This window comes from Hemicordylus capensis, chromosome 4, assembly GCF_027244095.1.
Source record: "Hemicordylus capensis ecotype Gifberg chromosome 4, rHemCap1.1.pri, whole genome shotgun sequence".
Lineage (NCBI taxonomy): Eukaryota > Metazoa > Chordata > Lepidosauria > Squamata > Cordylidae > Hemicordylus > Hemicordylus capensis.
In genome coordinates, this window is record NC_069660.1 from 204742947 (window position 1) to 204768924 (window position 25978).

Here is a 25978-nt window from a genome sequence, read left to right on the forward strand (position 1 = left end):
CCCATTATTTCTGATAGGCTCAGAGCACTTTAGAGAAGTTTTAAAACTAATAATCCTATCCCATACGGACTCACAGTCTTTTTTTTTTTTAAAGCAAGAATTTTTTAAAAAAAGAACGGAGAGATGCCTGTCCAGCCTCTTTTTTAAAAACTTCCAGTGAAGGAGAGCATAGCACTGCACAAGGACAGTTGGGAATTTCCTCCTAATGTATAGCCTAAATCTGCTTCCTTGTAATTTCAATCCAATGGTTCTATATCAGCTCTCAGGAGCAACAGAGAACACGTCCACTCCTCCTTCTGTGTGACAGCCCTTCAGACTGGTGATCATGTCTCCCGGCCCTGAGTCTTTTCTTCTGCAGGCTAAACATACGTACCTAGTTCCTTCAACTGTTCCTCATAGGACTTGGTTTGCAGCGTCGCCATCCTTGTTGTCCTCCTCTGATCCTGTTCCAGTTTATCAACATCCATCTTAAAATATGGGGTCCAGAACTGGACCCTGTATTTCAAGCTAGGTTTGATCAGCACAGAATAGAGTGGAACAATTACTTTTTGTGATCCGTACGCTAAGCTTCTGTTAATGTCATATAAGATTGCATTGGCTTTTTCAGCAGCTACAACACACTGCTGGCTCACTTTCAAGTTGTTGTCCACTAAGACACCTAGGTCCCTTTCACATGTGCTGCTACAAAGCCAGATCTTCCCCACTCTGTACTTGAGCATATGGCTTCTAAAGATCTTTTAAGATTTGATTCACACATGCATGTTTATTACTTGGAGGCTTATCATGATGCCTCTCAACCGAATGTGAACTGTTTCCCATGAAAAATATTGGATTTGAAGTGACATTGGATGATGTAGAAATTGTATTTGTGTTGATTAAATTATAATGGCTAGTTCACATCTGCAGTTTATTTTTTATTTTATTTATTTATTATATTTCTATACCACCCAAAACTTGCGTCTCTGGTTTGTGGTTTGATGCTATAGTCAAGAAGTTATGAACATGCACATGTGAAGTGTTCCTTACTAGTAGTCACTATAATACATTTCACTACATCCTACATTGTGTATGTGTGATCACCTATGAAGTCCTCAAGTATAGAATAGTGAAGAGATGAGGAATGAAGTTGTATACTTGTTTGTGTGAATCAGGCTTTGCAGTCAAATATCATCCTTAAAGCTCTGACAATCCTGAAAATAGATTGACCAGAAAATACATTGTTTGAGGTGAAAAGGCTAGCAACCTCAGATAAACCTAGAACTGGTCCTCCCAAGCACAATCCGTGCAGTTTTTGCCTTTACCATGCCTTTCTTCTGCTGCTCTTGCCTTGTCTTGTGGCATGGTGCTGCTGAAGAACAGCAACAAAAAGAATTTCATGCTATTAAAGAAAATAAAAAATCCATTTAGTACATAGCCGGCTAATAGGGAAACTCCAACAGGAGAATTAAACACAAGTTTTATGAGTCCCTTAATGTCCTTGAAAGGACTCCATGAAGAGCATGTAAGTGTGATGGCTTATCAGCCATCCATGACTAGCTTATCTGGTATACCCTGATCTTGAATCTCATCAGTATACAAATCAAAATGAATGGAATGTCGCTATTTGTAGACTACTAAATGTCACAAGACAAATGGGGAGACGTTTGTAAGAGGAGTGCTTCATTTCAGAATCCCTGGAACGTTTAGAGTAAGGCAATGTCTCAAGCGCTTTCTGATGTCAAAGATATCAGTGTATTGAAGAACTGCTCCAGTTAAACATAGGAAACATAGGAAGCTGCCATATACTGAGTCAGACCATTGGTCTATGTAGCTCAGTATTGTCTTCACAGACTGGCAGCGGCTTCTCCAAGGTTGCAGGCAGGAATCTCTCTCAGCCCTATCTTGGAGAAGCCAGGGAGGGAACTTGAAACCTTCTGCTCTTCCCAAAGCAGCTCCACCCCCTGTGGGGAATATTTTACAGTGCTCACAAGTGGCAGTGCTAGGATCAGCCTCGATCATGGCAGTGCACATGAGCAGCCCTACTCAGGTAGGGCTGCTCTTGTGCACAGCCTCAATTTCTCCTCTGTATTGGTGCTTATGTATTAAAATCCACAATGTTAGTTAATCTGTCTGGGAATAACATGCTGAAGTACTTGGTGGTATCATCACTCAGATCAGGTAACTCAACCACAACTATTAATGGGACTGACATTGAAGTGAGATATCTGATCCTAATAAATCTCTGAGGGCATTTTTAAGCAGCCCTTATGTAAACACTCTTGTGCAGGCAATGTAGTGTTTGCAAATGCAAATTTCCATATATTATGACCTGTTAAGTGCAATTGAACTGAAGCCACAGAATAGTTCAATTTGGCACCAGATTCAAACTGATGGGATGATAAAGGGTAAAAGCTTGAGGCAACTTCATGAAAACATTCATTATAGAGCTTCTGGCAGTGGGAAGAAAATCAAAGGGTTTTATTAGGTGAATACAAAATAAAAGTTGGCTATTAGAAACATTGCTTGGTGGTACATAAAGAAGGAATTCAGGAGCTCTTTTCTTTTCCAAAAAGAGTCAGGTGTACATAAAATTGCAAAGTTAATTTTGGGCTGAATTTCAGTTTGCTACTAAAACTTGTGCTATGTATGCCTAATGACGCCTTAATGTCTAATTCCTACCCTTTTCAGCACATATTTCTTCAACTAATCTCATCCAAGTATCAGGTCAGACCAAGGCAGTCAAGGGAGGAAGTGGGGTGAGCAGAGTTAAAGGCAGCTCTTCTGCAATGACTGCTCAGAGAACACATTGCCCTAGCAAGAATATTTTGGCAAATAATGTGTTCTGGTGGGAACAGCCAGAGACCTGAAAGAAAGAAGACCCTGTTCAGCATGGCACAACACCCGCTCCCCTTTGAATGTAACCTGCTTCACAGCTGCCAACTACAGTATGACCTGCTGGATGCTTGAGAGTGGTAATTGAAAATAAATATTTTGTAGCGTTAGAGTGAGGCCTCGTTCTTACAAACAGCAAAGGAGTAATAAACCTGTCTCTGGATTGTACCACTTCAAACTGCAGGTAGGAGTTCATATGAACAAATGAAGGCTACAGCCTTTAAAATAAAAGCTAACTTAGGAACATAGGAAGCTGCCATATACTGAGTCAGACCACTGGTCTATCTAGCTCAGTATTGTTTTCACAGACTGGCAGCGGCTTCTCCAAGGTTGCAGGCAGGAATCTCTCTCAGCCCTATCTTGGAAAAGCCAGGGAGGGAACTTTGAAACCTTCTGCTCTTCCCAGAGCGGCTCCATCCCCTGAGGGGAATATCTTGCAGTGCTCACACTTCTAGTCTCCATTTCATATGCAACCAGGATGGACCCTGCTTAGCTAAGGGGACAAGTCATGCTTGCTACCACAAGACCAGCTCTCCTCTCTAGACCAGCTCTCCTCTCTAAGTCAGACCATTGATCTATCTAGCTCAGTGTCGTCTTCACAGACTGGCAGCAACTTCTCCAAGGTTGCAGGCAGGAATCTCTCTCAGCCCTATCTTGGAGAAGCCAGGGGGGTGGGGGGGACTTGTAACCTTCTGCTCTTCCCAGAGCGGCTTCATCCCCTGAGAGCAATATCTTACAGTGCTCACACTTGTAGTCTCCTATTCATATGTAACCAGGGTGGGCCCTGCTTAGAAAACAAGATATCTGGAAGAAGCATTCTAGCTCACTTTCCCCCTAATTTCCCTCTATGCTTATTTTCTCTGAGTAGTAATGTTTTTTGTGCAAGAGCATTCTGTCACATTTTGTCCCAGATGAAGTCTGAAGTAGTACAGACCAGGCACTGGCTGATCACCTTAGTTGCTGATTGTGAGATATATGCCTAAGCTGCACAATTTTAAAAATATATATATACATTTTTAATTTGAAACAAAGTTTCAATCTGTTTCATTCAAGTGAACAAGACAATTCTATTAATTAATGGAAACCACTCCATTAATTATTTGAGGTCAAATGCACAGCACAAAGGATTCAGATGACACGTTCAAAAGCCATTAATACAGTGTCCCTCTTATCACCTGGGAGATTTTTCCCTGTGGAGGTGAAATGAAAAAACTGTTCCTCGATGAGAATGTAATAAAAAGTTCAGGCTGTCAGAAATCTCTGATAATCCTGCTCTGCAGAAATGTTCCCATAGCAGGGCAAAGTATATTCATACAAATATGTTCATTGAAATCTAATATGGCCATGATTCAGGGAGGCAACTGCTCCCACTTCCCCCACTTGGATGATCATATAATTGCTATCAGTTCATGAATAATGTGGCTGTCGCAATTCACACTGATGTTAGAAATATTGTGAATACTATTAAAAATGTGGCCCTTGTTATCCACAGACTCTGTATCCATGGTTTCATGTATCCATGATTTGGTCTTAGAAACCCAGTTTCATTATCCATGAAATCTGCCTATCTGTGGTTTTGAGTGGGCAGAAGTGACCTGGAAATGACTTCCGATTTAATTCCCCACTGCCATTTTCCAGCAGAGAGCCATTTTGTGGCTATTAAAAAAAAAATCCGGCAAATATTTGGCTGCTTGCAGGGCATTGCTGGAGAGCTGAGGGCCTGGAGAATAAGGTACTGCCCTGCCCCCTTGCTTTTTTGGCCCTTTATTTGGTTAGGGATCTAACACACACACATCCCAGTTCCCATTGACTCAAAGTTTCATCATTCACGGTTTCCATATCCTTGCCTTTAAGTGAGTACGGAACCCGCATGAACAACAAGGACCACCTGTATTTCCCAGCCACAGTCTTGCAATAATTACGTGAAGAGCAGACAGCAGAATTTCTACATGCTACAAGGAAGATGCTCTAATTAATCTACAAGGAAGTTAGATTATGTGCAGCCCAATCTTAGCCGTTACCTCCTTGGAAGGAAGTTCTACCATTTCCAGTGCAACTAATTTCTAAGTAAATATGCTTTGGAAATTCTTGCATGCAGCTTTGGAAACTTTCAACCTAGCTCTATACATTTTTGTTCAGAAGTAAATTGTGGTATATCCAGTGGGAATTATCCAACTCCCAACTAAATATGCATCAAATTGCAGACTTGGTTGGTAGTTTCATTAGCCCCAATTCACTCCTTTTAATAATGTACGCACACACCCACACTAACTTGAATGCTGGTTATACCATTTAAATTTGGGGTTGTTATTTTTACCATTTCATCTGTGGTCTATGAATTTTTAAAACACATGATCCATATTTATGTTAACAGCCACAAAGCACACTTATACATGGCATACTCTAGATAATTAAATGCTGGGCAATAAACAGGAGGAGAGGATTAACTCATCTTGTAAATTTCCTAGAGGTACCAAGCTGGCCAGTTCTGAAAATAGAATGCTAGACTAGATGAATCTTGCAGTGGACTAGTGAGGCAAATCTTATTTTCTGATGTCCTTATAGCTTTTCTGTGAGCTATTCATTAGGAAGAGCTGCCTCTAGATGTCACTGTAACATTATAGAGACATACAGTATACAGAACCCTGATAAATGTGTCATCAGTCTTCCATAGTGAATGACATTGGTTTATTTACAGTGCTGCTTTCTATTCTAATGCTTCTCTGTCATCAGGATAATATCTAAATGAAATCTGAAAGAACAGCTAAAATACAAAGCAGACCAAAAAACTGGCAATCATCTCTGAACCTCCTTCATCGAGTCATTAGCTGAGCTGCTGTGATCATCAAAATGTTTGTGAATATTCTGGTTGTCAAGGGGGAAGGGTTAACTACGAGATGCTAACGTCAGTCCTGTTGTTGTAAAGGAAAGAGAAAGTTGGTTTGTCTGAGAGAAAAACCTCTCATAGAAGTGGGGGCCAGAACAGAATGTATGCTATTAGTGCAAATGAGATAGAGAGGCTAGGAGCTAGAAAAGCATGGGTGCTGAGGGCTAAGGAAGCCAAAGACCAAGGAGATATCAAGTATGGTAGGAATCTCAAACATGGATTGAAAAGAACTAGACTGGTGTTTGGTTTCAGGCCTCTAAAATCAACTAGTGGAGCAATAGAGACCTTGCATAGCCATATTTTAAAGCAACTAGTCTACTTATTCACTTCTGCAGAGCAACCACTAATTGCTTAAGAATTAATTTTTCAGGCATTCAGTTGTGAGCATGTTATAATATTGTTCGTACATTGCTGTAACTTTGTGGATTAAAGCGCAGTAATGGTGCAACGTTTACACAGAATTCAGTTCACTTTATTCGCTTATTGGACATCGCAAAACAGAAAGAAGTATAAATTGTAAAATATACAGCTAACAATGCAGCGGGGGGGAGGGGTGGGATTGGCCACTCAGCTAATTAAAATATCGTCAAATAGCTATCCACTGTGAAATTAAAATTTGTGCAGCAAATTTATTTCTGCTTATTGGAAGGGATTGGTTGTTGTGCTGCTTGAACAAAGATTCAGTAGGAGTTTTGCATATCATATGTTTGTGTTAATCAGAAAGAAAGTAATGGATAGTCACATGCTAGACATTGCAGACAAATTGAGAATTTCAGACAAAAATCTTTTTCTCAGCAAAGCATGAAATGGCCAGTACACTAAATAATGATAACTATTATTTATCGTTATTAGTACAATAAGTAATGATAAATAAATAATGATGAGAGCCAGCGTGGTGTAGTGGTTAGAGTACTGGACTAGGACCGGGGAGACCCAAGCTCAAATCCCCCATTCAGCCATGAAACTAGCTGGGTGACTCTGGGCCAGACACTTCTCTCTCAGCCTAACCTACTTCACAGGGTTGTTGTGAAAGAGAAACTTAAGTATGTAGTACACCGCTCTGGGCTCCTTGGAGGAGGAGCGGGATATAAAATGTAAATGTAAATGTAAAAATAACAACTACAAAGCCCACAAATAGAAATACAACAGTTCATAGAAATCTTCATGTACCTTTCCATCAGACAAGCAGATGCCATCGTTTTGAAGCAAAGGGTCTAGAGTGCCTTCCTTAAATGGACACTATTCGCTTCAAATAGGTATGTTGCAGTTGCAAAATAATACAATTCAGAATGGTGACTGAAATGGGAAATAAGCAGAGATACTCTCAGAATTGGATTTTGAGGGTCATAGAAAATCAGTGACTTACAGAAGAAATTCAAAGTTTTGCAAAGGGAGTATGCAATTTGGATAAAAGATCTAATGTGCTTGTTTCTTTTTCCCATAGGAAAAGTCGTATTTGACTGCAAAAGGAACAAAATCTATAAAAAAGAAGAAACCACCAGATTCTTCAGGTTAATTTTTTTTATTCTATTTGAACCTAAAGAAAAGGACATTGTTAATGCACTCTTGTACCCTAGACAGAAAGTCTAGACTCTCCCAGTGGAAAAAGAGATCCTCAGCCGCAGGGCATTCTGGGATGAAATTTCTCAACCTTGGAATTTTGCCCATGGGATGTGTGCCAGCCCTACACTTCTAGACACGCTAGTTGTATTATCAGCCAACTCTTATGCCAGCACTACCTAATCTGAACAGCTAGGTTACTTATCAATTAATAGCAATATTTACATATTTGAGACAAAATTCTACTACTGCATCTAGTTAATTCTCTTTTGCTTTAACTTGTTACTGCAATTTTTTTGCTCACTGCAAATAAAGTTTTGGATTAGCTTTGATATTAAGTTAGAATGCGAGGAAATATAGGTCAGCTGACCACTTTAAAGAGGTTTTTTAAAAAAAAATCTTGGCATGTGAAAAAAGCAGTAGGTCAAATGGATTCTCTTTCTCATTTTTAAACTGTGATTTGGATTAGAGATGCTGGTGAACTTCAGGTTCGGAGAATAACTTTAGGAGTTTGAAAAGACTCCTAGTTCAAAGCAGAATTGAGCTTTACAGTCCCAAAGTTGTTCTGTGTTCAGAGAAGTTCACCAGTATTCTCTTACCCTGAAAATTATCTGTCAGCAAAGAAACAACAGTAAACAGAAAAAGGACAAAATTCTCACATTTAATTTTTTTTAATTGGTTAACATCTAGACTAATGAAGTACTGGTGCTACAGAAGAAACACCAGTGCTTCTAAAGAGTTCAACTACCTCAGCTCCACCACTCATGCAACAAGGTGGGAGAAGATTTCAACAATCTCCCCTTCCCCCAGAAGCACTCTGTGCCACCCAAAAACATGTTCCTGAGGGTAGGGCAGCCCTCAGGGACATCTTTTTGAATGTCACAGAGTGCTTCAGGGAGAATGATAGGTGGCCGCCACACATGCAGAGGACCAAAATGGCCCTGAAACTGGCCAAACGGACCCATGGAGACTCGGGGGAGGCCAGTGGGGGAAGGGGGAGCCACCGAAGACCCCCTGCGGCCACAACACCCCCCCCAAGGCCTCCAAAGCCCATGGTGGTGGTAAGTAAAACCTTTTAAAAACAAAATGTAATGCCACCAGGCACTCCCGTACCAGGCCCGAACTGGTTTGAGTTCAAACCAAACTGGAGGCTCCATTTGGGGGGACTGAACATGTCTGGTCTGGTTTGACTCCAGTTCAGATTCTAACTGAACTGTGCAAACCAATTTTGTGCACATCCCTAACCACTGTAGCCCATACAAAACAGAAACAAAAGTTTAAATAGGCTTTTAAGATGTTGGAGATAATTGAAGGCATCAAAAGTTTCTTTGTGAATCTTTAGAGGGAGAGTCTTGTGCAGTTCCAGAACTTGTCTAACCTAATCAAGTTTTGTAAAAGCTTCTCCACCCACCTAGTTCAGTATGTATGTATGTGTACATGTATTGTGTATGTGTGCATGTGTTTTCAAGAGCTTGCTAGCCACTCCAGGCTTTTCTCCAGTAACCCTTAAAGTGGGAGTGGCTGACGTGATGCACAGCACTGGCATTGCTCATCAGCTGTTGCTGATACGCACATGCCAGGCAGCCCCAACGGTGCTGTGCAAGCCGGCAGATGCACAACTACTTAAAACTGTGTACCACAGTTGTTCAGTGTTACTTCCCTTGTTCAGTGGAAGTAGTGCTGCGCAAGTGCAGGCATGCAGTTTTAAGTAGTTGCACAACTTCCTGCTTGCCCAACACATGTGTAGCAGTACCAGCTGATTGGCAACGCTAGTGTTGTGTTGTTCCGCACATTATGTCAGCCTGTATTTTCAGCATGCAGAACTACTCCTTTCCAGATACTTTTGAATGTTCAATACCCTGCACATTAAACTATCAAGAAATCAAATTGAAGTATTTGGGCATCATGACTGGGAAACCTGAAAACAACACAAAACAAGAAACCTATGACTTAAAGGCCTACTGGCAAAAGAGGCTTTGAGTGGCTACAAGATAGTCATTAAACATCTTATTAATATAATACTGCGCTAACTGGGTGAAAAGGGTTTTCAAGAACTTTGTTAGATTCTTAGACTATACAAGCTTTCATTTCCCAAAGATCCTTTGGCTAGTACAGGGATTTCTAAAACTATAACAACCTATTCATTCTTCTCTTTATGACTGATATTAGTGAAGATTTCAGCTCTGTATTCAGACATTTCATTTCATTTCTAATTTGTTCACTACTTTTCTACATTGCTTTACTCAAGGCATTTTAATACCTATAACATGGCAAAACAATAACAAAATCCACATTCTAACAATTAAATGCAATCAGAATAGGTCCTAATGAAAAATATAACTCAACATGAAAACTATGTAATCATTTAATATAACTCAAAATGAAAAATCATTTCACATAATATTACAGAATAATAGCAAAATAACAGTAAATAATTTAAAAAAAATCAATCCATGATGAAACATAAATCCACCAACATATACTAACAACGAGGATACAGTACCCTGTATGTCAGAGATCATGCAAAAAAGTATCCATACCTGAGTACAAAACTTAAAGTAAAACAGCCTTAAGATTCTTGCTAAGTTCTAAACCTTTCGTGAATTAGCTCTCTATGCAATGAATTAGCAATGAATTGCAATGAATGAATGAATTCCAATGAATTGAACCCAATGAATTGAATGAATTGAATTGAATGAATGAATGAATGAATGAATTGAATTGAATTGAATTCATCCAGTGAATTGAATGAATTGCAATGAATGAATGAATGAATTGCAATGAATTAGCAATGAATTAGCTCTCTATGCAACCTGTCTTTACAGCTTCCTTTGCTTTTAGGCAGTTTTCTTTGTTGCAGGGAACACATGGTCACTATTGAGCCACATCTCCTCGCATGTCTCCCTAACAACATTTAGTCTCTTATTTTACATTGTATCTGTTTTATTAAGGTTGTGAGCCGCCCCAAGCAGTAGTGTACTGGAGGCGGGGTGGGGGATTAATATTTTAAATAATAATAAATAAATAATAAACAAGCCACGTGAGGTGACATAATCATGCTCAGCATTTTATTACACTCTGTAAGCGTCAACCAGTGGAGTGAAGCTTCTGAGAGGAAATGCTGAATACCATTGTATCACGTCACATATCACGTCACAATCATATCACACTTGATTAAATGGGCTTACTGGGTGAATGTGGCAGAAGAGGGAGGATGATGGCAGTGATGCATTCCTTATAATTTGTATTTTTACTAGATGGAATTTGATTGACCAGACAGTGTATGTCAGATGTTAATATTTTGAGGTTCTGTTATACATGTTTGTGAATTGTTTCAGTGAAGACTGGATATAAGTTTTCCAAATGCATGCGTGTGTGTGTGTGTATATATATATATATATATATATTCCTGGTTTTCGAGAAAGAGAGAAAGGTGCATGTTCTATAAAGAATTGAAATTATTCTCACCATGCAAGTCTTTTATTCATATTGTTGGTGTTTTCTGGTTGATTCTAGAAGAATCTGAGGAGAAGACAGAATCTTATTCTCACACAGAAAAGGTCCATAAGCTCAACAAGGAGAATACAGAGGCAAGCACCTTTTTCGTTCAGAAAAGTTTGCTTAAATCCCATACTCGAGGATCAAAGGACAATGCAGAGGAAAGCCATAGCAACAGCTGGAAAAGTCCTCTTCAGAAGACAACAGGAAAAAGCCAGGTAGAAGTGAATGCCATGGATGAAGCTAATAAAAAAACAAGTGGCCAAGATACAAAGAGTGACTCTCTAGGACTTGTAAAGAAGTGTGATGTGTCTGAAGAAAGCCAAGAGGAAGTAAGAAAAGAGACTGAACAAAAAGATGCTAACAAGGATGAAGAGCAGGAAGTACGAGCAAGTACATCCCAAAGTGAAGAAAGAGCAGAAGATGTTGAGGGTTCACCAAAAAGCCAGGGTCAAGATGCAAAGTATGTTTTAAACATCATACCATATCACTTTATATTCATTTCTAGAGCATCACACAGTGCTTATCGGACTGTAGGGGTTGATTCATACATCAGCAGTGGAGCTAAATAAGATTAGTGCAAAGGTAGTGCCATGTCCCATGACCAAACCTATCAGCTGCATCCAGCTTTGAGTGGGCATAAATACAAGACCTGTCCTAGTGAGACAACCAAAACATGAACATTTTGGTTTGGGGATGATAAAATGAAAGAGCTGTACAAACAATTAATAATTGTTGAAGTGTGTTGTTTTGTTTAATATATTGTTATATAATCACAGTATTATAAAATAAATACATGTACAAATAACACAACATGGTACTTTTGAGTATTCTCAAGTTTCCGGTGTCAAGCCAGCACAGTTTTTGCAGATTCATTATGAAGTCTATTTTGTCTTGTAATCCCTTGTGATAAACTATATATAGCACTGTAGCACTTCCCTAGGCAGCACATCATAATACTATTTATAGCATCAGTTATCACATCCAATAAGTTTGGACCACCACTGGACCACCAGAGATATAACACAATTCTTGTTCAATTACATTTCCCAAACTCACAGACTTTCTGGGGGGAAATTCAATTTAGGATACCCTTTAGGAAAACCTTTTAGTATACCCTATCTTGAATAGGGATGTGCCCAAATAGTTTCGGAGCCTCATTAGAGAGGCGCAAAAATGATTTGGGCGGCTGCATCTGAAAGGTTGTGGGGGCAAGCTGTAGCTGTAAGAACGAGGCACAGAGGTCCTTACGTGCTCCTCTGCCCTCCCCTCCACTGTTGTTACAGTGTGCAGCCTTTTGGGAAGGACAGCACCATGACCAGGACAGTGGTGGGGCAGTGGAGGAACAGGTAAGGACCTGCAGCGGGGCAGTGGAGGAGCAGGAAAGGACCACTCGCCCTCCCACCTCCCTGTGGCTTCCTGAAATGATTCAAGCACATCCCTAAACATCACAAATCTTGAATGTGCTTGTCTTTTGCCTTATTCCATATGCAATAGAATAAGGTGGCAGCATCCTGAGATTGTAGAGTGAATGGCACACTTCAGACTGGAGGATACCATTTCTGAATGTTTCCCCAAATAAATATACCCCGATGGTTATAAAGGCAAGCTAATAAATAGATCAGGGCAAAAGGTTCTAGACCAGTCCATTCCATACTGGGGCAGTTTTCTCATTGCAGAGAGCTAGCTTTCTTTCTTTCTTTCTTTCTTTCTTTCTTTCTTTCTTTCTTTCTTTCTTTCTTTCTTTCTTTCTTTCTTCCTTCCTTCCTTCCTTCCTTCCTTCCTTCCCTCCCTCCCTCCCTCCCTTCTTTCTTTCTTTCTTTCTTTCTTTCTTTCTTTCTTTCTTTCTTTCTTTCTTTCTTTCTTTCTTTCGTAGGGAAGCATTCAAAAATGTGATTCCCCACCTGCAGTCTAAGGTGATATAATCTATTCTCTTACCTCTGAATGCTACTATCTTATTCCCATTTCTCTGCTGCATATGTAGACCAGTAAATTCTGACAAAGAGAAAAATCATGTGGTGATTATAGTTTTTTCAGTTACTTACAGATATAGACACATATACCTGTTCCATTTTATTTTGAATTGATCAGATTAATATTCTCTAAATCCAGGAAAAGTTAATACAGCTGTGACAGAATATGCATTTGTCTTAATGGTATGCTCCCTTGCAATCTCAACATGTAAAAATGTCTCACTTGAAAGTACTGAGGAAAATCATTCTTTGTAAGAGAGGCTTTATATCCTACAAAATATTTGATATTAAAACAGTATCAATTTTTAATCTATCACCTATGGGTTTGAAGTTAAAAATGAAATTAGGTAAAACTAGGGGTGGACAACATTGAGTCAGTCAACTATAAGTGACTTTTAACTTCATGGGTCTCAATAAAATGCCTCCCTTTCTTTTATCTGTCATATAGAGAGCCAGCGTGGTGTAGTTGTTAGAGTGCTGGACTAGGACCGGGAAGACCCGAGTTCAAATCCCCATTCAGCCATGAAACTAGCTGGGTGACTCTGGGCCAGTCATGTCTCTCTTAGCCTAACCTACTTCACAGGGTTGTTGTGAAAAAGAAACTCAAGTATGTAGTACACCGCTCTGGGGTCCTTGGAGGAAGAGCGGGATATAAATGTAATAATAATAATAATAATAATAATAATAGATGCAGAACAATTATAATGACAAACTGCTAGTGAGCTGGAAACAAGGCAGCATGCAAAATAAACTTTCATTATGGTTTTCAACTCTCATAATTTCTAAATTCAACACTGAGATCCCCCGCCATCTCTTATTTACCCAAATAATTGCAACTTCAGGAGGGGAAGCTGATCAGGAAAGTGGTGTAGCAGGAAAGAGCTAAACTCCACTTTCCCAAGTCTGTGGCTCTAGTCCAGTTCATGGGGTCCCATGGATTACACCAAGAAAAAAAAATGTTGGGAGACCTAATTACAGTTCTGCCAAGTTGCATCTAATTTGGCCCTGACTGATGTTTATCACACTGGAGAGTAACAATATTAACAGTAGAATGTTAGTGCTTTAATGTCAATTGGCATTATATGTAGATGATCTGTGTTCACAACAGCACTGCTGCAATACCCTCCCATCCCTGTTAGTGTTGTGCATAATGGCAGCCATTATTTAATAATATTCAGCTACAATATAGATATTATAAAAGGGCCTCCAGTTGATATTACCTCTGCTATGGCCCTTTCATGTTAAACCTAGGAAGCTGCTTTCTACTGAGTCAAACCATTGAGCCATCTAGCCCAGTATGGTCTACACAATACTGGCAGTAGCTCTCCAAGATTGCAGGCAGGAATTGTTCCCAGTCCGAACTGGTGATGTCAGGGACTAAACCTGGGACCTTTGCTTTACTGCTGAGCTGTGGCCCATCCCTTGGCTCGACTTGAGCAGATGCTGTGATAATTACACGGCCCAACAGCCATGTAAATACATGAAAGTTGCCCAGCAAGCCAAATGGATATGCTTGTTCACAGTGGTATCTATAATCCTCCAGTCTGTCAGGAAGTTCTCCTGAATAAGCCCCATTGGAATGAATAAGAGTTACACAAGAGCACCATAGAAGAATTTGCACATGGTAGCTTCCTTGTGGGTTTTGGCCAACACCATTGGTCCTAGTCATCATTATAAACAAAGGAAACATTTCTATGGTAGGCCCAGCTTTTTATGGATGTGGTAGGTAGCAATAGAAAGAATCATGTCCCAGTCTACAAATCAATGCAATGCAAATTAATATATCAATTTGATATATTCTGATATCTTCTTATTTCTATGCACCGGTGGAGCCACCATAGTGCGAACGGGTCCAAATAACACGGGCTGCCACACTTCAGGGGCTGTCGGCTGTGCCTTGCACCCCAGCCATGCCCCCAATGGCAGAGGTTGGCAGGGAGAGCCGCCCTGGCCACCCTGAGAATGCGGCACTGGCCGGATTTTACTCACAAATAGGGCATGCAGCCCTGTTTGTGAGCAAAACATGTCCCCTGTGTCTGATGTCAGAGACTGACGTGACATATGGGGCATGGCTAGGGGGGGCCGTGGTAGCAAGCTGTACCTGGGCTGCCGCTGGCCTCCTTCCGCACCTGTTTCTAGGGATGGGCAGAATGGCTTGATTCTGTACCAGAAAGTATTGGCGGGGAACAGAATTATTCTGTTCTGCCCTGCCGAAACTCCAGAGTGGATTGTGGAGACTGAATTCCACAGAGTGTTCTGGGCATGTGTAAAGGGATATGACATGTAAGCAGCAGTGAAGATACGGAACCCTTGCTGCATCAGAGGCCTTATAGTTATTTTCTGAATGGGTCTGAAACTTGCTTTTGGTCTGAAAACACTTCTGCCCCAGCCAGTACTTGGGGAGTTAAGAGAAGGTGGGATTTGGCAGCATCTCTGTTTATTTCATCTGTGATTGGTGATTCTCTGATATTATTAATAATGTAAGGCACTTGTAGATTGTAAACTGCTTTTCATATTTTATACAGTCTCACAACCAACCTGTGAAAGTGGTAATTAAGAGTCTTGTTTCATTGATGAGAAAACTGGTAGTCAGACTAATTTCCTATACAAACAGTGAGGGCAGAGTCATACAACACAAAAAAAGCTGAGACTCTGGTTCCCAGAGTTGAGTAGTGAGCCCAACTGCTTGGGGCTGAAACACTAACCAAGTTGCCCAAACCCACCAGTTTGGGTTCTGTCAGCCATACTTATGGTTCCAAAAATGATTTCTTTAACTGACTTCATCTGCTGGTTACAGATATCTGTTTTGGAACTGTAAGTAGGGCTGATGGAGCTGACATTGGCAAATTCAGACAAGATGACCAATGTCAGTTTCCTGACCCTCCCAATGGAAGTCAGGCTTGTTACCAAACTCCAAGAACTAGAGCTTCATCTTTTATCATGACATGTGAACCTGACCTGAGTGTCAAGCATCGATCAAGGATTTGAACCAAGATCTCCCATATCCACGTCCAATCCCACTTGACTAGACTGGCTGTCCAAAGGTGGGCAGGTTTTTTAAAACACAGATTTCCATTCTTGTCACCAGTTAAACTCATAAATGTACTCATAACAACAACAACCAACCCTCTAAAACTAATAAGCTCCTGACATGTGTGGCCTCTATTTCCCTCCAACACACCCTCCACTCTAAAAATGGCACTAGAATAATCTACATTTTGTCCTGTAGGAATAAAGAAAGTGAAAAAGCCCCATTTTCTGTGAAAGACGGGCAGACCAGCAGCAGTAAGCGACGGGTGAATGATGGAGGGCTTACTCAGGAGGACAACAAAAAGAGCAGGGTAGCCGCGGCAAATACTGGTAATGAACAAAAACCAGAAGATGCAGATAAGCCCAGGACAGCAGAGCCTACGATGTCAGAAAAACTTGAGAGATCAGATTCTGCTACCAACAAGAGCGAAAATAATCAAGAGGCTGCTTCAGGAGACATTTTTACAATTGGTACACAACAGCTTTCAAAATTGCATATGCATGACAATTCCCAGCACAATTAATCCTAAGTGTATACTGCTCCGCCTGCCCCCCTAAACAGAAAACCCATACAGGTGGAATGAGGCCTGCTGCACTGAAAAAGCCTCCAAATCTTCTACAACTCCCAAGAACCACCAGTTTCTGATCAGTTCAAGTGCAGAATTGGACTTCTGAAATTCAGAATAGATTCTGGAGGGTGTGTGGAAGCTTTGGCATAACAAGCTCCGAAGGGGTCTGTGTGCAAGAATTGAACATGGCTCCTATTGGTTAATTTCATCTTAGGGACCAATGGGAAACTCAAAAAGATTAATAACTATTGAATGGGTGGGCTGGAAGCTCTGAAACAGTTGTAGAAACTTTTTTAAAAATTTAATTCCAGAACTTCTTGTAAATTTCTGCCATGAAACAAAGTGGTTCTGACACTTTTAAACAGTGGAATCCCCCACTCTGCCCATCATTCAAGCCTCATTTGGAGGAAACTGACCCTTGCTGCCTTATAAAAGGAATAGTGTCCCCAATTTTTGCACCCCATTTTATAACTCCAAAGTGGCTGTGCAGAAAGTTCTCAAAATTCATATGTGGCTGTGCAGAAAGTTCTCAAAATTCATATGTTGGTAGCACATGGTGGTAGGATTAAAAGGCATGGATGTTCAAGGAGATCAGTCCACCTGTTGATTTTTAATGAATTTTTTTTAAAGGTTTTAAAAGGTTGAGGATTTTTTTAATCCATTAAAATCAATGTGTGGACTGATATCTTTGATATCACACACCTTTAATGCAACTGTCATGTGCTACAACTATATGAATTTTGAGAACTTTCTGCACAGCCATCCGGACATTATTAATATTTTTTAGTTTCCCATTAATTCCTATGGGGAAATGTTGATTTAAGTTTGAAATCTGGGCATGGCTCCCCCTAGTGGTGGTCTAGTGTGTTCATTGCATACATTTGCTCAATTGTAGATCTGCCCCTGCATCTGGATGGAAAGTCCTAGTCTGCTGAACATTTGGCCTAACTGTGGCTCACATACTGCGCAGGGAGCTGCCAATCTAAATGACAGGTGCACTTGTTGCTTTGGAGTCCTTCAAACCCTTCAGGCACCGTTTGCGAAGGCAGGGAGACTCCATGGCTGCTGTGACATCACACTTCTGCTGCTACTCAGATGGGGAGTAGCAGCGGAAGGAAGATGATGCAGTAGCCAAGGAGCCCTGTCTTCTCAAGCCATGCTGATGATGAGCCTTAAAAGAGCTCATGTCAAGCATAGCTGCTGCTTAGATCAGCAGCTAACTACACAGTATGCGAGTCCATATTTTTTAGTAGCATATGTGGCATTAACAGGCACTCTGTCTTGTTATTTGTAGATGACAGCCCACCTCCTTCAGCCCCTTTTGATCATCGGATCGTCTCGGCAAAAAGAGCAGGGATCAATAGCTTCTATCATGTCCACAAGGGTGAAGTCTTGGGAGGGTAAGTGCTACAGAGAAAAGCCATTGTTGGCAGAACAAGTTCCTTCAAATTATCAAAACAGAGAAACAAGCAATATTGCAGGGGATTGTTGTTGGGAATTCTCTCTGGTAAGAGATACTCTTCTATTACAGCAGAGTGCACTGAGGCACAACACAGCGTAGTCTGCCTAGGCATGCGTATATGCTGAGAGTAAAAGTTCATAGTTTCAAATCAATATAAGGAGTCTTTATTAGTGAACTCCATTCTAGATTCTGAACTCCATTCTCCATTCTGAGCCCCTGGTGGCGCAGTGGTAAAACTGCCGCCCTGTAACCAGAAGGTTACAAGTTCGATCCTGACCAGGGGCTCAAGGTTGACTCAGCCTTCCATCCTTCCGAGGTCAGTAAAGTGAGTACCCAGAATGTTGGGGGCAATATGCTAAATCATTGTAAACCGCTTAGAGAGCTCCAGCTATAGAGCGGTATATAAATGTAAGTGCTATTGCTATTGCTATTGCTATTGCTATTGCTATTGCTAGATAGTAAAATGGAGATATAGGTTCTCTAATCTAGCTAGCTAGCAGGATGCCCAGGGATGGATTCTGCATCTCTGCACACATGGTACAGGGAGAGAGGAGCATGTGTGTTGCAAGAGAGAAGAAAGGGAAAGAGGAAGTGGAAGGCAGGCAGGCAGGAAGTCCCTAAGAGTAGCATTCTACATATCAAAGGGATAATGTCAGAGCAGTAGAGAAGGGATGACCAATGTCTTGACCCCTCTAGCCCTCTGACTCACTAGTCTGTCCCCCTCTGTCACTGAGACATGAGACAGCGCAGAGTCCTTCACTTCCAACAATTGTAGTACTAGTTTTACCACATAACAAGCAGTAGTGTGATTAGGCTGGAGCAATAAGGACAGCGCACGCCCACCGCAGGTGAAACCTGGACAGTGGTATAGATTCAGCGTTAATTGCTATGTAACATACTAACGGTTCTAAAAATATCTTTAGACTATTCTAATTCTTTTAATTACCCATGTTTTACTCATTTTTTTTACCATGGTGCTGGTAAAATGTCAAATTATCAGCTTGCTCACAGTCTCAGTGAGGGCAGCAAGGTTCCCAGCCTGAAGGGCCTTCAAGGTCCATAAGGTAAAGTGTGCCATCAAGTCAATTTCAACTCCTGGTGCCCACAGAGCCCTGTGGTTTTCTTCGGTAGAATGCAGGAGCGGTTTACCATTGCCTTCTCCCACACAGTCTGAGATGATGCCTTTCAGCATCTTCCTATATTGCTGCTGCCTGATATAGGTGTTTCCCATAGTCTGAGAAACATACCAGTGGGGATTTGAACTGTCCGGCAACCTTCTGCTTGTTAGTCAAGAATTTCCCCACTGCACTACTTAAGTTGGTTCAAGGTCCATAGCCATTCTGAATTCATCTCAGATTCTGCCAGTTATACTACACAAGAGTCAGTTCAGGATTAACTCCCATTTCCCCCCTTCTATTTAAACTTATATTAGTATATATTTGGTACCTTTCCTCATATTTTAGGCAGGACTGTGACAGGTTTTCAGAGGTCCAGCTAGAACTAAGAGATAAATATATGGGCTGACATTCAGACAAATGCTGTGCTTGTGCAATCATGTTGTAGTGCAAGAATGTTGTGCTAGCCATGTGCACTACATCAAGAGTTTTTGCAACAAGGTGTGCCTTCTGCTGTGATATCTTTTCCACATTTGCACAATGGTATAAATGCACAATTTTGAACAACCCTACGACTTTGCACGGCTACGTGACTGTCTTGCACTGGCGCAGTTTTGTTGCATATGTGCAACATTGGTCTAGACGTCGGCCTTGACCCGCAGATCCACATGATTTATATATCTTTGGGCTGTACCACTTCAGATTACCAACCTCTGTTCCAGATTAGCTCTTTAGCTAGTGGAAGATGTGCTTCCTCTAGCTCAGTGTGGGGCAGTAATTAATTGTTAGAATGTTACACTACCCCACACAATTTGTTGCATACTTCTCACACATATACAGTATGTCCTGGAGAAAGTCTTCCACTAGTAGTTGTGCAACATTACAGAGCACCGCAAAACACTAAGAGCAGTCTAGGACATGGAAGACTGCTAGTCCCAGGATGGGTCTGGTGGGTGCCTGTTGTGTATGTTATTGCTCTCTCTTGGGCAATCTTGATATAGGAACATGGGCAGCTGCCTTATACTGAGTCAGACCATTGGCCCTCCTAGCTTAGTACTGTCTACACTGATTGGCACTGGATCTCCATGGTTCAGGCAGGAGCCTTTCCCAGCACTTCCTGCAGACACCAGGGATTGAACCTGCGACCTTCTGCATGCAAAGCAGATGATCTAGCACTGAGCTGTGGCCTCACTGAGCTGTGGCCTCATCCCATCACACAGAGGTTATTTTTTCTTCTTCCCTTTAGGGTTTGGCTGGATTCACTTGCTCTAATCAACTAGAACCACTTCAACATTATTCAGCCCTGCCCTAGGGTTGCCACCTTGCAACCCTGGCACCAGATATAGCCTTTTCAGTCTCCAGATGTAGCAGGACTGCCTGTTCTTTCCCCAGACCCCAGTCCTGTCATCCTCTGTCCTTCCTTACCTGCTGTTCAGTATCTGCTTGTTGAAGTTGGTGAGGGAAGGGCTGGATGGCAGGAATGAAGAGGGAGGAGCTAGCGCTGCTTTGTATCCCTTTGCATTGGGAGATTTAAAGGGTTATGCCCAGTGTCTACGTTTGTTTCATGGTGGCAGCCCTATGCCATTTCCTTGTGCTCGTGCATTAATTGATAGGCTGAGGCAGAAGGCTGATATATGGAAGGTAATAGAGCCTTGGAGCACAGAAGGGGTTCCATGTCCTTCAGATGTCTTCCAGACCCCTGCAAAACCTTTCTGATCAAAGTAGTGTATAATACAAAATAGAGTGCATTTGTTACTCAGAACACACCTTTGATATATGTTGTGTCCTGTCTCTGAGAATGATATTCTAGTAGAGTACACAGCAGGCTAGGATCTTCCTAGTCCAAGAAAAAGACAAGTTAAAACCTAATACATTTAGGAGGGGGTCTGGATTCAGCAACTTTCCCCTCTTTTCTTTCTCCAGTGGAAGATTTGGCCAGGTGCATAAATGTGAAGAAAAATCAACAGGTCTCAAATTAGCAGCCAAAATTATAAAAGCCAGAGGTGTAAAAGAAAAGGTAAGGGTGACTTGAGTGTGAATAGCAGCTTATGAGATTTTATTATCCCAAGATTGTTGTCCCACATGTGCAAAATCTTCCAAGTGGCAGCTGTTTGTTATACTGTTTTCCATATGATTTAGTTTCTTTTGTCAGTGATGGCACATTTGTGCACAGAACTGCATGAACAGTTATTTCTTTTCCACATGTAGCCCTTCAGTTCCCTGTCCCTAGTCAAATCCTAGTCAATAGTCCATTAGATTGTTCACATATCTATCCTATTATTTCATGTGTGTGAGAGAGAGGAGGGGTGGGGGCGGAGAGAGAGAGATCGAGATCCATTGTTCTTCATGTCATTTCTTCTTCTCATCTTTTGATCTTTATCAAAAACCATGTTTTCAGCATTTATTTGATTTCATTCTGTTAGACAACAGACCACAGTTGCCATTATGCAGAGCTTGGGCAAAATTTATCTGGTTATCTTGAACATAAGGATTCTCCTAGCTCTTACACTATCACAATATACCTGTAGTTCCCACATAACACATGATTTTTGCTGGTTTCCCTATCCACTCAGAGCAGTTACCACCTCAGAATGAACAATTTATCTTCACTATTTTAGGGAGATACCCAACCCTATTGTCTTACTAATATAAAAACATTTATATTAACTCAAACATCAACTGAAACCATGGGAGCAGGTGAGGAAGAAGTAATGTTGAGGTCAAGTGATAACTTTACAATCAGTCTTCTTCTGCATTTTCACCTCAGATTTAATGCCATTCTTGCTTCCTTCACAGGATGAAGTAAAGAATGAGATCAATGTAATGAATCAGTTGAACCATGTGAACCTCATTCAGCTATATGATGCTTTTGAATCAAAAAATGACATTGTTCTTGTCATGGAATAGTACGTATCCATCTAACATTTCTTCTACTTTCTTCTCTTGGAATTATGGCTATGTCTGCACCAGGATTAGGGATGTGCACGAATTGATTTTTTCATTTTGATGTGTACCTGAATTGAATCACCCCCAATTTGTTTCGGGTCCAAATCTGTCCCTTCCCCTCCAATCAAATTTTCCAAATCTGAATACAAATCAATTCAGTGGAAAGGGGTCCCAGGGACAAAAGAGTGGGCGGGTGGTAGTGCCCAATGGGTGGAAGCGACCACCCAAATGTCAAAGAAATTGGGGAAAGGGGTGATTTTTAAAGAATTTTTGAAGTTTAATTTTTGAAGAATTTTTGGCTTTACGCTTTCCCCCATAAGGAATAATGGGGATTTCAGCAGCCTTATAGCTCCACCAGGAGGCACCAGGGTGGCCGGGGGCAGCGGCTGTGGTGTGCAGTAGTGCCCAGTGGAAGCTACCACCCAGCAAGAAAGCTACCACCCAGATTTCAAAGAAATGGGGCAAAGGGCTTGTTTTTAAATGATTTTTGAGGTTTACATGGCTTTAAGCTTTTCCCCAAAGGGAATAATGGGGCTTTCAGCAGCCTTAGTTATAACTCCATGAGGGATGGCACCAGGGTGGCCCAGAGTGGGTTGTGGTGGGTGGTAGTGCCTAATGAGTGCAAGGAAGCTGCCACTCAGATTTCAAAGAAATTGGGCAAAGGGGTGATTTTTAAAGAATTTTTGAAGTTGGTATGTCTTTGGAACAGATTTGGGGCAGAAAAGGGTTTGGGGGGCAGAAGAGTGGGTCAGGTGGTAGTGCCCCAATGGGTGCCTGCTACCACCCAGATTTCAAAGAAATTGATGAAACGGGTGATTTTTGAAGAATTTCTAGAGTTTGTCTTTAAGCTTTTTCTCTATAGGGAATAATGGGGAATTTCAGCAGCCTCATAACTCCACTTGGAGGGCACCAAGGCAGCTCAGAGTGAGTGGTGGTGTAGTGCACAAAGGGTGCCAACCACCCCCAAACCCACAAGCCCATGGTGCACTGGGTTTTGTTGTTTCTGAGATGGTTGGCACCCTATGTGCACTACACCACCACTCGCTCTAGGCCACCCTTTAAAAATTCTTTAAAAATCAACCCTTTGCCCAATTTATTTGAAATCTGGGTGGTAGCTTCCACCCATTGGGTGCCACCAGCCAACCCACTTTGGCCACAAAATGGAGGTCCAAATCTCCAAAAATGTTGGGCCCGAATCTGGGGTGATTTGTTTTTTACCCGAATTTGGGCAATTGAGGACAGGGGTGATTTGTTTTGCCTACAAATCATTTTGTACCCAAATCGTTTCACACATCCCTACCAATGATGTTCTCCTCCTCCTTCGCCACGGTGCCAAAAGCATTGGTTGGTCATACAAATTCATCCCAACATACATTCATTGTGGGAGCATGGAGGATGCTGGCTGAAAGAGAATTGCTTTGTATACCATCATTGGGTATCATACAACCTCTGCAGTTTGCATAGTAATTCACTTGGCCCAGTGTCCTCCATGTTCCCATAACATCTTTACCTTTGGTCAGGCTTTCAGGGCTTGGAATGCTGGACTCAGTGGAAAAGGACAGTGCCTTTGATTGGCACTCTGTCATCCATGGAGAAAAAACTCAGTTAATTTTCTGCTATGTGGGGCACATGCAGATCAGTGCGGATCTATAGACTGGCTGTGCAATGTTGGGAAAGTACTTCAGTTTTAATATTACATTCAGAAGAAGCACAGTACATACACATATGTAGTAGGGCTATTTCCTTAGCACATGCTGCATCACAATCAACTTTGTGCAGCCCAGAGAAATTCCAAAAGTCACGTGCTGTGTTAAGTGTACCTATGGATCTATGGCACCCAAAAAAGAAGAACACAACCTAATTATGCAGACCATGCAGATGAAGAGGCTATGTGAAGGGCTGAGAAGTGGGGTGTGTGAGCTATGATGATGAGCAGTGGTTAGGAGCAGCTAGTGGCTCTGTCCTCATGGGAACTGGGGGGCTAGGTCCCATCCTCATGGAATTTGCCGGTGTCACAAAGCACAGAAAGGAAGAAAAGAGGATCAACGTTAGGAGTCTTGGGTGGGGTAAGTAAGGAGGAGCCCCTGTAGTACTGTAGCTGTGCTTAAAGACATGGCAAGAGGAGGAAGAGCTGGGTATCCTCTCCCCTTCAGCCCAAAGTTTATACCATTGTAATGTACCTGCTGAATCCCAGCATGTACCTGCTGAATCCCAACACGTACTATCCATTGTACTGGGTTCTCTGAATTGGGGCTAATGTCTATAGGATAAAACTGAACTGGGATCTGTGATATCCTTGAAAATTTGACCGTTAGGCCTAATAAATTATCTACAGGTGGCCCTTGTTATCCGTGGGGATTCTGTTCTCGACTAAAACTGCAGAAAATGAAACCATGGATAATGACACCTTGAACCCATGGGAATTGGGGGAGGGGCAGAGCTTAGGTTCCTTGGGGTTAAAAAAGGGCTAAAAAAGCAGGGAGGAGGCAGAAATAGGAGCAATAAAGTACTGTATCATGCGCCCCAAACCCTCGGTGCCTCTAATTATCTGTTAAAAACCACAAGGATTTTTTAAAGAGCCACAAAATGGCTCTGTGCTGCAAAATGGTGGCTGGAAATGACGTTGGAAGTGATTCCCGGCCACCCAGGAACCGCAGATAGGCTAATTTTGCCTATTTTTTAAACCGTAGATAACAAGGTCTATATAGCCCAGGTGTGGATACGGGAAATCACAGCTGCTGGGACAGCAGATTATTTATTTATTTATTTATTTTATTCGTCAAACTTATATACCACCCAAACTTTAGTCTCTGGGTGGTTAACATAAAATAATGAGGGCCACCTGTATTTTAAGCCTTCCTATCTTACCTTGCTAAAGCTCGAGACAAGTTACAATCCAAGACAAAAACTGCGACTAAATGGCATTTTAAAAAAATACTACAAATAACTCATAGCATTATCAACAAAGTGTCAGGAGGTGCTCGGCTTCACAAAACAATGTGGGGAGGGGATACCATAACCATCTTTGACTGGATGAGCCTATCAATTTCAATGGAAAACACGTTTCAGAATTGTAATCACAGTAATCTCCTGCCATGTGAAGGCTGAAAAACTGAATGGGAGTTTTTCTCCTCCATGGGAGGAGAGCTAGTCTTGTGGTAGCAAGCATTGTCCCCTTTGCTAAGCAGAGTCTGTCCTGGTTTGCATTTGAATGGGAGGCTACATGTGAGCACTGTAAGATATTCCCCTTAGGGAATGGGGCCACTCTGGGAAGAGCATCTGCATGCAGAAGGTTCCAGTTCCCTCCTTGGCATCTCCAAGATAAGGTTGAGAGAGAGACTCTGCCTGTAATCTTGGAGAAGCTTCTCCCAGTCTGTGTAAACAATACTGAGCCAGATGGACCAATGGTCTAACGTTATATAAGGCAGCTTCCTATGTTTCTATAAAGAAGGCCAAGATTATCATGTTCTGCATGGGACAAGGGTCTTTAGTCTGAGAAATCACTCAGGAGGAGGCATCAGGCATAGTCAATGGAGCAGGAGGTCAAAGGCCATGAGTCAGTACACATCAGTTTTCAGGAGCAAGCAAAGAGCATAGTCAGGGTAAGCTGAAGATCAGGAACCAGGAATCAAGACAAGCTAGGTACAACAGACAGGGAGCCCTTGCAATGATGTTGCCTCAGTGCTTACTGAAGTCTGAGCTCTTCTATAGCCCTGCTACTGAGTACAGTCCTAGACTCCGCCCACACTCCCAGAGACAATGGCTAGTTAAAGGGCTGAGCCCTGTTTCTTTGTCGCAGATTCCTACAGAGCTGGGGTGATCCTTCAGTCTCTGGAGGAGGGAAGTCTTGAATCAGAGAATGGGGTCAACAGTATTTCCTCAGGGTGAGGTGCAGGTGGTGGCTCCTCCAGCCTCTTTGGTTCCCTCATCCTCAGAGCTCTCAATACTAGGTTGAGATATGGCTGGGGATATGGAAGGTTACCAGAAAGGAGCCTTGGAGCCACGTTGTGCAGGTATCTCCTGGGGACCAGGAGCCTCATGCTCAGAGCTCTTGCTGTCTGATCCCA

The 25978-nt window shown here is 41.8% G+C and overlaps 1 protein-coding gene across 2 annotated transcripts in view; it reads left to right on the forward strand.

The window, feature by feature from the left end:
* MYLK4 (myosin light chain kinase family member 4) overlaps positions 1-25978 on the forward strand; it is a 158373-nt gene that overhangs the window by 111662 nt on the left and 20733 nt on the right. For both annotated transcript variants that reach the window (XM_053245451.1, XM_053245450.1), the window contains 6 exons: positions 7203-7269; positions 10835-11279; positions 16019-16290; positions 17683-17788; positions 20889-20982; positions 21762-21871. In XM_053245451.1, the coding sequence (XP_053101426.1) occupies positions 7203-7269; positions 10835-11279; positions 16019-16290; positions 17683-17788; positions 20889-20982; positions 21762-21871 (1094 nt within the window). The remainder of the gene's footprint in view (positions 1-7202; positions 7270-10834; positions 11280-16018; positions 16291-17682; positions 17789-20888; positions 20983-21761; positions 21872-25978) is intronic.